The sequence below is a fragment of the Netta rufina genome, assembly GCF_964035555.1.
Source record: "Netta rufina genome assembly, chromosome: 3".
Taxonomy (NCBI): domain Eukaryota; kingdom Metazoa; phylum Chordata; class Aves; order Anseriformes; family Anatidae; genus Netta; species Netta rufina.
Genome location: NC_140125.1, coordinates 68,877,239 through 68,890,564, shown reverse-complemented (window position 1 = coordinate 68,890,564; position 13,326 = coordinate 68,877,239). Strand labels below are relative to the sequence as shown.

The 13,326-nt window shown below is 33.8% G+C and overlaps 1 protein-coding gene across 1 annotated transcript in view; it reads left to right on the top strand.

The window, feature by feature from the left end:
• Window positions 1–13,326, top strand: part of ASCC3 (activating signal cointegrator 1 complex subunit 3) — a 279,639-nt gene that overhangs the window by 229,520 nt on the left and 36,793 nt on the right. The window contains exons 35-36 of the mRNA XM_084285192.1: window positions 9,316–9,427; window positions 9,706–9,840. Of these exons, the coding sequence (XP_084141318.1) occupies window positions 9,316–9,427; window positions 9,706–9,840 (247 nt within the window). The remainder of the gene's footprint in view (window positions 1–9,315; window positions 9,428–9,705; window positions 9,841–13,326) is intronic.

Sequence of the window (13,326 nt, the reverse complement as noted above, 5' to 3'; positions counted from 1 at the left end):
AGTATAAAATAAAAAAGCAATTTAACCTAAAGGTAGCTTGAGGGTAGAGTTGATCCAAAGGTGATCCTGCTGCTGTTGGAGCCTACAATACTTAGCAGTCTCCATTGTAGGAGCATTACTGGCCCACACATGGAATAAAACTTATGTGCACATTTTTTTAATAATTTTTCTCTAAATATAAATGGATTTCTTGGCAGATAACTTACGTTACAATTTAGTAACAACTATAAAATAGCATTATTGAGAAGGGTACATCAGCATCCCTAAAATAAAACTCCAGATTATCACATTCCTTTAGTTATTGTATTTATAATGTGTTACTTTTTTTTAGCTACCACATTGATATGTTATGCCCAGTCTTCTATAGAAAATCTATGAAGATTTGAATTTTCCTAATAAATAAGAGAATAGCTATCAGCTGTTTCTCTATGATAAAGTTTACTTTCATTAGGGGATCCTGGTGAAACCATGTGTGCAATATTTTCAATGATTGTTATCATCCTGCCTAGCTCCAGCTGGTATGCAGACCGTACTGAGCTGTTCCAGCAAGTTAGCCTGCCTTTGCCACAACACTGTTTTGCACAAATGGTATTTTGTGTGTCATGTGATCATTCACCCACCAAAATAATGTGGCAAATAAAGAATTAGGCATTTGTAGCACTAAATATTTCTTGATGTACTGCAGCATGTCATATTGCTTCAATCATTTTAATGTCCATAACATTTTGGTGAATTTTCAGCTGAGTTCCGTATAGGCAACTGCTGCTGGAGCCTGCAGGTGATAAAAGGCAAAACAATGATTTCCTTTAATTCTTTTTGAATCTTCATTAGTTTTCAATTCTACATCTAGCCCTGTGCTGAGAATCTCCCACAGAACAAAATTTCCATCTAATCTTCCGGGGAAATCAAAAATGCACAGTGTTGGAACTGTAAATTAAAAAAAAAAAAAAAATGTATTCAATTCTCTCACTTTATAACTAACAAAATGAATAAATGTGTGTTGAAGATGGTTCTGCCCTGAGAGTGACAAACAGCTAAACTCTGTTTTCATCTAGGTTAGATGAAGGTAAAGCTGTGTTTGTGATTTACACATGATCCAAACTACAACTAATGTTAAAAACTGTGCCATTGCAGTCACTATTAGTTTTCAGTATAAAGAATGAGCGATATTATTTTAAAATGTCTTGGTATTCAATTGCTATGGTAAAGTGGCTGTTGATTTGTCTTCAGCAAGCCTTGATTGCATGGTATCTGGTAGACAGACAAAAACATATAGCCTGTAGCTATATGTGGAATACAGAAATATAGTCACCTAATTTAAGGGGCAAGGTCTCCCCAGGGTACAAGAAGGTTCATACTGGAGTGTGTTTGGCATGTTTACTGGCAGTCCTTTTTTCTTAGCAGTTTCTTTAATGTGCAGTTTCATAGAAAGCTAAATGTGAAGTTATCACAATATCAGTTTCTAAGCAAAAGTTCTTATATTCTGAGAGGATTCTGAGAAGAAAGTTAAGAAAAAAAACATGGCATTTTATAGTGTGAAGCAGGGCCATTGTAGTGGCAGACGATGTGAATAGCTTTTGACTAGTCGTGTCCATAATGTCAGGACAGGAATGCAAATCAAGTTTCTAATGAAATTATAGTCGTTTATTGGAACATACAGGTTGGAACAGTTCACAAGTTCTGCTGCTTTCCCCAGTGTCTCATCCACACAAAGGTACTCAGCATTCCTTGTGTACTCAGTCATGCAGAGAGAAAAATGAAGGACATTATTGACTCTGTCAGAGAGGTCATTTCTAGATACTAAGTGCAAATGCAGTGTATGTGCACACTTTTCCTCTTTGACATGATAATAATTCCTACTAAGTTTCATCCAAAATTACTAAACTTAATAGTTTAGTAGCATTCCTGGATATGCATACTATCAGTGGTATTTGAAATGAATCAGTGTTTGAATGAGATACATCAAAGGAACACTGAATACTTTTATGAAGAGAAGTCAGTGGTAGTTGAGATAACTTTGAGTAAATTGCAATATAGTAGTACTGTTTATTGTGCCATAAATGAGCATATGAAATGCTTGATATTACTAGACTAATTATTTATGGCCCTTAATAATTCAAAGGTTTAGGGGGTTATTTTTTCACAAGAGCAGGAGTGCAATGGCTGAGTTTTGTTTTGGGTACTTGCACAGTACTCACCCAGTGTCACTTGATACAGTGTTCTTTATCATGTCCTGCCCCAAAGCAATTTTCTTGACATTCTGTCCACTATGAAACAACAGCTATTTTCTACCCAGCAGGTGACTGTACCTTAGTGGTGAATAAGTAATTCCCATATGCATGTTTGGTAAATTGCCTTGGGATTCTTTGGCATGAAAGGCATTGCATGTGATGCTGTAAATCCCCAAAATAATGGACTTAGATAATATGCAGAAGATTTATATTCTCATTTATTGCCAGTTTTAGCTACTTGTATATTAAAGCTGCATAAACAAATCTAGGATCATTCTATTCCAGACCAGTACCATAAAATACCTTACTGAATCCTGCAATTTATTCTATTTGAGTATTAATCTCCCTTAATAGTGAGATAAAGTATCCTTTGGCTTTAAGTAGTCAGGTTTCTTCTAAACATGCTGTCATTAAGACTTTTTCTGGGACATAAGATAATTCATTAGACTGATAATACTGGCTTTTTAAATGGTAGCGTTGAAAATATTTGCTTGCTATAATGCTTTCATTTTTTGTTGTGTTTTTTTTTGTTTGTTTGTTTGTTTGGTTTTTTTCCATCAAGCTATTTTAATTTTCCTATCTCATGAAGTTTTGTACCCTGCAATCTGTGAAATGGGTTTTAACTTTATAGTTAAGAGTAGTAGTTCAGCTAGGATTGCTGAGTGCCACTTTCGTTTAGTTGCATACTGAATAGCCATGTGCATGCAGTTCAAGAGATAATGTGCAAAGGAAATAAATAAAATTTATTATTTTATAATAAATAATATTAATCTAAATAAAACTGTTTACCAAGTTATATCAGTCTCAGTATCTGTAGTTTTTTCCCCTTCCCCAAAGCAATTATTCCTAAATGTAGAGATTTTGGAATTTGCATTTGAAGTCAAAGTTTCTGTACTACTTTAGTCAAGTGCTACAATGTGTTCTTTTCTCCACATACAACTTTAGCCTTTACTTTCCCTACTTAGTCAAGATCATGTTTAAAGACAGATCAGCTAAGTGCCCTTTTCTTTGAAAGGGGCTATTTTGAGAGGCTCGACTGTCATAGCTAGCTGACTGAAGACTAAGGCAGATCTCCTTTCCTTGGCCGGAATGCTTTGACTGTTTAATTCTTTTACCCTTATAAAAGATTACAATCTGCAACTTTCTACAAGAGAGAAATTGCTATGGGAAACGTTTTCTGTAAATCAGGTTATGATATTTTCCAGATACATATGCAGTAAAAGAGAAATAGAGATTGACAACATATGTAAAGCTAAGCAGAATCAGCTTTCATTTGAAATGATAATTTTTAGATGTTCTGAGAATACACATCACATCACAGTTAAAATGTGTGTTTTTTTTATGTATTTGTAAATATTCGCATATACATCTGCACTTGTAAAATCAGTTTTCCATGTGAATTGCTTGTGAAGACATGAAAAAAGCTTTATTAATTCTGAGAATTATTATTAAAGTTTTTTCACTTTATCTTAGTCTTTAATTAATGAAGTGAAAGAATGATATAGCATAAATTATAATTAAATGAAAATTTCTCCAACTGATACTCTTATCATTAATCATATACTTATACCGAGAAAAGGAAATTTAAGGTAAAATATAATTAGCTGAGCTTATCGAATAGTATGAATAAGACAGCAGAATAAAAATTATGATAATCACTGCACCATAATAGTTTCTGAATACAGCAGAATAAAAGTGATGATAACCACTGTACCATAATAGTTTCTGAAATCGAAGTGACTGCTAGTATCAGCCAGTCAAGGTAGAATAATATGTATAATAACAAAATCACAAGACTTTTCGGGCTAGTTTGAAATTATGTCAGAAACGGGATTAGTGAAGAAAGTTAAATTAACTAAGAAGAGATAAGATGCAAAAGTTTATCAATAGCTACTAAGAACAGAATATAAGAAGGTATTACACTATTACAGTGCAGTAGTTACCAGTATCCATATCTGGAGTTGATAAACTGATATTTTTCAGGGTGGATTCTGTCCTTCACAGTAACACTTACTCTGGCATGTATACATGTATATACTTCCCTTCATAACAAGAGCTTGTTCTTTATATAATTAGGGTCACAGTGATGTGAAAACTACACAAATGTAGTTCATGCTATACTTTTACCAAATCAATCATAGGAACAAAGTTCTACTGATTCTTTCAGACTAGGAAGCTGCATACTGCTGGGTATTTGAGCCACCTGCTATTGCCCAGTCTGCTGTGGTCTTCTGGTGCAACGCAAGGCTCAAGACCCTGCATCTCCCCATTCAGAAAGCTAATTCATGTAATTGTCTTCCTACTCTTGGATACTATTTTACTGGGCAAATTATCTGTTGGGATGTAATCTAGAAAAAAAATGCTCAATCAATATGTAAACAATTTTACATGTGCCTGTTACCTCTGGTTTCATCTTATAAATACATCTTAAAAGGTAAACTTTCCTGGAAATATTTTAATTAGAAGCACTGACATGGTAGCAAATAGCTTCCTGATACCAGAGTTAATCACGAGGAAATACTAAAAACTGATTAAAAATATCAGGGTATCTGTCAAAGTATTCCTCATACCTGGCATGACCAAATATATGAACGCAAGAAAATAATGTGTACAGGTGAAATACAGGTAGAGATTACTGGCTGTAGTGTTTGTGCATGCTTTAGTGCGTTTTAGCCAGCCAGTCCCAGACTGCAGAGTCAGTCAGTGATGCCTTATCAACAGAAGTTAGTCGGTACGTTGTCACATGGCTCTGCCTTTGAAAGTCCATCAGTTGTGCCATACGCTCAGTATCATTTGCATGGTACCATTTTGAAGGTCACAGCCACCAAAGGCCACAAGCTTATGAAAGCAAACACGATTGATAACTGCAGTAAAAGATATTTATGAAGGTGGCTATCTGTGCTTGTGCCGTACTTGTTCATAACAAAATTCAGTGTTCAGGACAGCAAAATCTCAGAAAGCACACATTCTTGCAATCAAGTGAATGCTGTAGATTTTTTTTTCATGCATTTTCAAATGGCCCTCCAGTTAGCAAGTTTCTTCTTTTAATATTTTTGGCTGACTCTGCTACCGATTTTCATTATGTGTGTCACTGTTACTACCGTATAATCTGAACATAAAAAACATGGTGCTGTAACAAATGACTTCACAGCATTGACAGTTATAGCAGGACCATTTCAAGGCTGATGAAAAATTTCCCAGAGAGATCTCAGGTCAGGTTTACATAAGCTAAACAGGAAATGATTGCTAACATTCACATTAAATCCTAAATGTTTTGTGTAACTTCATCTACATTTTATGTTCCTGCACGTCTCTCTGTCTTTCTCAGCTGATGAAATTCCACACTTCCTTAGATTAGAGAAATAAGTTTATGTTTCAGGGTTTGTTGTTCTTACTAAGCTTTACAAGGTTTGGGATTTAAAATACATTATTTTAAAGCCAATAAAAAGTTCCTTCAGTTTTTGATTGTTTAAATTTTACATACTTTGTAAATTTTTATGATACCTAGGGGTTTGTTATTGCTTTTTCCCAATGGACTATTAATGGAAGTTAGCCTGCCTAGCCCATGTGCTAGATGCTGTTAGGATAAAACTGCCTTTGACTTTCACACCTCTCAGGGGACGAGTAATTGTTGTGTTCAAACAGCCTGTAATTGTGATCCCGCTGGCTTTCTCAGTACGCTTCTGGCTATTAGAATCATTAAACAACTCAGCACCTGTTAACAGCATTGTAAATATTCAACCCTGCTTGTGTGCAGGTTGAGTCCAATATAGGAGAAGGCTTACAGAGACCAGCCTCATAAATTAGAGCTTCTGACAAGTCAATTATTGTGAAACTGGGCTTCACTGTGAAATAAATGAAATGGTGTGCTGATAAAAAGGTAGGCTGTCTGTTTATAGCAAAGGGAAAATAATGACTAGATGATTCAATGCAGTGAGCATGAAACTGCATTGTTTTTATTCTTTATCTGTAATTAAATAGTTAGGTAATAAAGCTTCATTGTAAAACTCACATACAATGTAGTTTTCTATATTTGGAGCATACCAACATGCAAAATTCAACTTGCTTTTATGCCTGCACAATCAAAATACTGCCTAATGTCATAATACCTCTGTTTTTGCTAATGATTTTAACATCATCTTTCTAGATGAATGGCTCCGCTTTTTATTAGGTCAAAATGTGCTGAGTGACTAGGAAGCTCCTGCAAGTGTGCTCAAAATTATATTTACCCTATTATAGATAGTAGTTAAAACACACTGGTACCGCTTCACTCAAGAACACAAATAATTTATTTCTTTGCATTGTTTTATTTGTAGTAGGCAGCAAGATATTTACACCTTTGACAATAAATTACCAAAACCCAGCAAATTTTAAATTCATACAATTTTAAAATTTTAATTCATCATTTTTAATGCCTTTTATGATTAAGTCTTCAGAGTCTTCAGTGTGAAATACTCCAAATTAGAGTACAAAATAAAATATTTTTGAATTCTTAAACTACAACCTCAGCAAAATAATGTCATTGTATTGCCCATATCTCTTCCTTTGTTTTATCAGCATTCGTCATCAGTATTGTGGTACTGCAAATAGTAGTGCTGAAATTATGTGGTAGAAGTCTGAGTATTGTGACAACAAAGTGCCTTAATTAGAGTCACTTCAGTAGTCTTACATTCAATTTAGAATACTAAATACTAAAAACACTAATGAATCATTAGTGGTTTAGATGTATAAAATAGAAAATCCTTTTACATCCATAAACAATTTATGTAGTTAATTTGCTTGGATTATTTTCAGAAGATAAACAAAATGATACAAAGTAATTTCTAAAAATAAACAGAATCTAATGTGTTTGGTGCTAAAATGTCAGGCAGATAAAAGCTGCAGATAACCATTTTCTGTCATTACTACGTTACTTCAGTAAATTACATGACTTACGAAAATTAAGTTGCTGAAAATAGTGAGTACTTTTGCTGCAAGCAAGTTTTCTTTGCATAAGGCTGGCAACATGTGGCTGTCTGCTATATAAAACTTGTTAGTCAAGATAATTACTTCTTCACTTTGTTTTGTTTTGGACAACAGTTATAAGTATTTGAGATCATCTCAATGTAAGCCAATATAAAATACTATGAAGCTGAATACTCCACTTCCCAATAAATACTTTGTTGTTGTCTAATGTAGCTGTCTGTTTCCTCCTATCCAAACAGATTTTTAATTTTTTTTTTTTTTTTTTTTCTCATGGTACCACTGTTCTACTCCAACTTTACTCAATTGCAAGTGAACATTCAGAGAGCTGACCCCATAATTTACAATTAATTACAAGAGAAAAAATTGAAATGGCTGTTTGGCTACTTAGCATGCAGCTTTTTCAGTTATGTTACTGCCATTCAAAAGTTAGATAAAGAAAATAGCATTGCTTATCTCAGATATTGTTAATAGAACAGTCATGGAAGGGTTCTTGCAGTACTTACACAATTCCATCTTCTGAAATTTGCTAACAGCATCATTACAGTGAAGGAAATAGAGTTTAAATCAGAGAATGTGATTCATCTGCCCCAAATATATCACCAACAACTGAACTGATTGTCTAAAATCCCTTTTTTAGACAGTAATCATATTTCACCTCATCTTAAAACAGAAATCTAGAATACCTGAGATGAATAGTATTATCTAAATGCATATTTCTCTCCATTGGCAGTAAAGAGAGTTGAAAAAACTAACTCAGGTGTTGCTGTAGCTATGTAAAATCAAATGAAATGAATCTCAGCACAGCGTTATGCAGCCCGTCGTACACCTGCACAAAGTACATCTGACAGAACATAATCTTTTTTCCTTGCAGCATGTGGTATTGTTTCCAGTGGGGATGCGGAGTACACAGTTGAAACAGTAGGACATTTAGTAAAGCAGCCAGTATGAACAAAGGAGCATCTTTCATCATTGCAGCAGTCTCAGTAGTCTATTTGTGTATTTACAGAATTAAGTGAGCAGGGACAACCTTCTTTACTGTGCTTTTTTATAATTCAATAAATCATGGTGGTTGTTTTTGTTTGTTTCTTTCTTTCTTTCAATTCTCCATTGAAATTTCATGATTTAGCTGTACTGCATAAATTCAGAATTTTGAAACTTTCTACCATGCCCAGTTTTTCTTTACTTTTCATTGAACTTAAATGTTACTTTCTGAATTTGTGCCTTTGTTGAATATAGTACTGAAGATCTTAAAACATTTTTATCTGTAGTTTTTCAGATTAAAGGTATCCCTGAAATTATGTTAGTTTGTGTAAGAATCTTATAGGTTAAGTTCTACAATCAAGGAGTGCAAGCTTCAGTCATTGTGTATTTTTTGTATGCTAGCATAACACAGTTTTTTGGTATAGTTTGTAAACATTTTTTTCTTAATACTAAGAACCAATGTTACTACATATAGCTTACCCAAACACTTTCACCTAAAAAAGACCATATGAAATAAACACATTTGCAAATGCCCCATTCCATACTTTCTAGTAATTTTAATTTTGAGAGTAAAATGAGACAGAATTGTAAGAACAGATACTAAGATTTGGATTTGTGTAAGGTTACTTTTTCAAGAGATGTCATATATGCCTAGTTTTTTTAATTATCACAGTTCCAGGATATAAGAACATTTGCTGTCCTTTGTGGTTTTTCTTCCTTTCCCTTGAAGTTAAAGTGCTGTTATTTATGTTCGTATTTTTTATTAATTTTCATACTTAAGTAATCAGGACTGCATACCTAAGCAATCAGGAACATTCCAGCTAACAAAATGCAGCCAGTCCAGTTCTGTCTCTATCACCCTTTGTATTAATAGCCAGGTAAATTACAGTATTTCCATATACACATGCTAGTTAGTATTGTTTTGATTATTCACACAAACTATTTAAACTATATGAACTATGTTAGATTATATAAGGGAATAGTTCTGTGTTTAATTGTTTAATGTGGATATTTGTTGTTCCAAGTCTGTGTGTGTATATTATAGAAGCCTTGTAAGTTTTCCTACAAGATGTTATTGTTTAAAATTTTCAGTTTACCAAAAGCGTTCATGTAATACATCTGTTTTCAATTCTTCTAGTTACTATAACTTGGAAGATGTGAGCCATGACACTATGAATAAGTACCTCTCGAGCCTTGTTGAGAAATCCCTCTTTGATTTGGAATGTTCCTACTGTATTGAAATTGGGGAGGTAAGACCAATTTGTGCCTTACAAGGTTCAGTAAGATGCATGCTCCTAAAAGTTGAGAGCAATAGGATACATGCTTGATTTGAGGTGCTTGAGTTTGTCTTTGGAGCTGTTTGTAAGACATTGAAAACTGAGTTTAATCAGGTTGGCAGCTAAGTTATGTTGTTAAACTATTTTTGCTCCTCTCTTTTATAATGTAGTCTTAAAATATTTTAGTTTTGTAGGAGCCATGCATATTGAACCATGTAAGAAACATGTATATTTGATTCCCCTTCTAACAGGATAATCGCAGCATTGAACCTCAGACATACGGCCGCATTGCTTCCTATTACTATTTGAAGCATCCAACTATTGGGATGTTCAAAGACCAGTTGAAACCTGAAAGTAATACAGAAGAATTGCTCTTAATTCTGACAGTAAGTGATGATATTTTCTTAATTTAAACATATGTAACTCATGACTCTTAAAGACATATGTATATGAAAAAAAATCCCAAAATATTTTTAAAAAGCCATTCTTCTGTAATTTCTTTTTTCTTTGTCATTGTATTGAGAAATACAACTGAATCATTTTTGATGTTTCAAGTGCTTCATTGAATCAGTATGTCAAAATTATTCTGTATGCCTGTTTTTCTTAAATCCCTTTGTAATCTTATGGGTTTATACAAATCTTATTATTTATTTTCATTTTTTTTTAAAGTGATGTAGAATACTGAAATCCTGGAATAACTGCATGTCAACTTCACAGATCTATACCAGGGCCATCCCTTTGCACTGGGACAATCTGGAAGATACAGCAGCTTTAACAAGTAGGGGAACATAATAAGCAAGATCCGTTTCCTAAAATGCCTTCTTTTCCTTCTCCCAGGCACCCCACAATCCCTGAGGTCTTAACCTGCAACAAAGCCAGTTTATACAGTTCGTCTAGTAACTGTCTAGTAGGGAAGTGCAATGGGTGCAAGGTAAAACTTTTTAGGGTACAAATCCAGAGATATGGTAAAAAATGCAGCATGATAGTATTATGTCATCATAAACAAATCAGGTTTAACATATTTTTAAGTATTTACACTTTTATATCTACAAAATTTTCTCCTTCAAAATAGTACAATTCCACTTCTATGTACGTATACATGTATTTCAAAGGAAGAAGTATCAAAATACTATCCAGGAATACTTATTTCTGCCCACTTATGATTAAAGTCTATGCTGTATTATATACGTTATACAAGTGGCCCAAATTCTTTAATATCCAAATTTCCAAGTGTTGACCACAGGAGTCCCATTTATGTATGTTACTTGTATATTTATTGTTTTGACATGCTGCCAAAACTTCTCTGACAAGAAATTCAAGCAGAAAAATAAAAATAGTTATTCAATAGTTTGCATTTCTACAAAACCTGATCAGCATTTTATGACACAAGGAAATCCACTTCTCTAGTGCAAAGACTTTCTTCCTGACAAATTTAAATCATCTGCTGCAAACATTTAGAGTGTTACAGCTCAGAAAAAAAGGCCACAGTAATCTTTTATAATGGAAAGTGGTAGACAACCTAAATAGAGGACTTACTGTCACTGACCCTGCAGTATTTGTTGTTCTGTCGTCAGCAAATATTGTAAATTCTAACAAATAAAATGCAGTGTATTCAGCTGAATTCAGAAAGGTAATCAAGAGGCCTATATATTTGGTATGTAATATAACTGACCTTAAAAAAAGAAATGCCTACAATGAACACAAGTTAAATAATGTAATTCAGTACTCAAGGTGAGAGAGCTATACTCCAGCTGCTGTCTCTTTTAAAATTTTTCTTCACTTAGAAACTTCAGAAAAAAAATAAAGCAAATTTGTAGAGGGAAGCTTGGGAATAGGATTAGCAGATATGGAGTGATGTTTCATGACATTACCTAAGAAAATGAATACCATGGGGAAAATTAATGATATAAGCAAATCCTAGTACTGTCCATCTTACGCCAGTGCTCCTCATCCATCTAAACAGCTTATATACATGAATCACAAAGGAAAATGTCAAATACTTTTATTGTAGACAAAACCTAAGGTGTTGGGCAGTGACTGCAAAATTTAACATTCATTAATTTTTTCTACGTTCTTTTGCTGGACATATAATCTTATGAGTTGTCCATTTACAGTCTTAAGAGGAATGAGACTAAAAGTAAAATCAGTTGTGGGTCAAAATGTGCAAAACGTGTCAATCTGAAAGACGAAAAGCATGTATGAATGCTGGATGCCATTATAGCTGACATTTTTCCTTTCATGCAGATGTTAATTTTCATAATTACTACTGGAATTACAATTCTTTCTTGTTAAAGGTGTAAATTGAAAGTTTTTTCAATCTAATGTAGTGTTGAAAAGAATTGCCATTTCAGCAGAGTTATTGCCAAGTTGTTTTTTTTTCCTCTAAACACTGTGAATTAATGAGTTTTATAATTACGGCAGTTGCTTCACACCTCTATTGTTAACCAATGACATTACATCTGCCTTGCTCCACTGGTGCCCTCCTCCTTCTCATTGAAGCATTTAGCAGTTTTGGCAATAGGGAATTACATGGCATGGGGTAAGTAGTCTAATTAGGTATAAGTGAAAATCCTGAGGGAACAGGATATTTAAAAAGTAATTTGAAGAATCTCTTAATGATGCTGGAACTGAAAGCTGTAGTTTTAGTGGAAAAGGCCTCTTATCATTGCAAAACATGATGATAACTGTGGTTATTTTGATGATCATTCAGTTTTAAAGTTTGAATCTTGGACTGTGTATGTTATTTAAAAACAGCTGTCCAGAAACTTTTTTCAAACGCAGCAGGTTTTTATAGATAGGACATATGGGTCTATTTTTTTTGTTGTTGGCATTGTTCATATCTTGTAAACTTTTAGGCATTTACCAGTTGGTCTGATGTATATAAGGAAGGCAGACGTGTACAACCATAACAAAGAAAATCCTAATGTTATAGGTTTGGAATGTGATATTTACAAGTTTTTGCTGAATTGCTAATGTGTATATTGAAAAGGAGCAAAAGGTCGTTTAAAACAAAACCAAGAAAAAAGTAAGATAGCATTCAAGAATTCAGAAATTTGTGATCATATTATCAGCTTTAAATCTGACTATGATTAAGGTATTTTGAGTTTCAGGTTGATACTCTGCAATGCTAATGAGAGTGTTCAGAATTCTGGATCATTTAACTGAAATATGACTGAATCTTTGCAACTCATATGGAAAAGTAGTTTCAAGTTGTCCTCTTTGCAGTGCTGATGAGTGCCTCAAAAAAGTCACTTGATAGCAGGATTTATTCCATTTAGTACTCGACACAATTCATAATCTTCTCCAGTATCCATTCTTTTCTCTGTCTTTATTTTATCTTTTCATTTGGTCATCTGCCAGTGCTTGGCAAGATCGAATGATTATTTTTTTTCAGTATGGTTTGGGGGTTGACCTGTCCATAGTATGAGTAGGAACATGGCACATGGGAACAGCCCCACAGACATTTTAGAACTATGTAGTAATAATTGATACAAACAGGTGGGTTACAATTCCCACATGCTTTCCCTTCTTCTCTCAATAAATCTGGGTGTGAGGTGTTTAACCTGTTTTGGGCTTAGAGCTAGCAGTCAAAGTTCAGATACGATTACTTTTGTAACTGACTTGTGTTGGTAGGCCTGTAATTTTTCAGATAAAATCCTTGATGCTTTTCCATAGAGTTTTCTTTAAAACTTTCATAGCTGTGCTTCAGGCAGTAGTGATCTAAATAAGCTTAAACATTGCTGAGTTATCGTGCTTCCTGAATTAAGTATTGTTGAAGAGAAAGTGTTCGTGAATTATGAATTTAGTCTGGATTTCCCTAGGGTACCTAAAGACTATCTCCTCTAATTCTGAAAATTTAGAGATTAAAACAA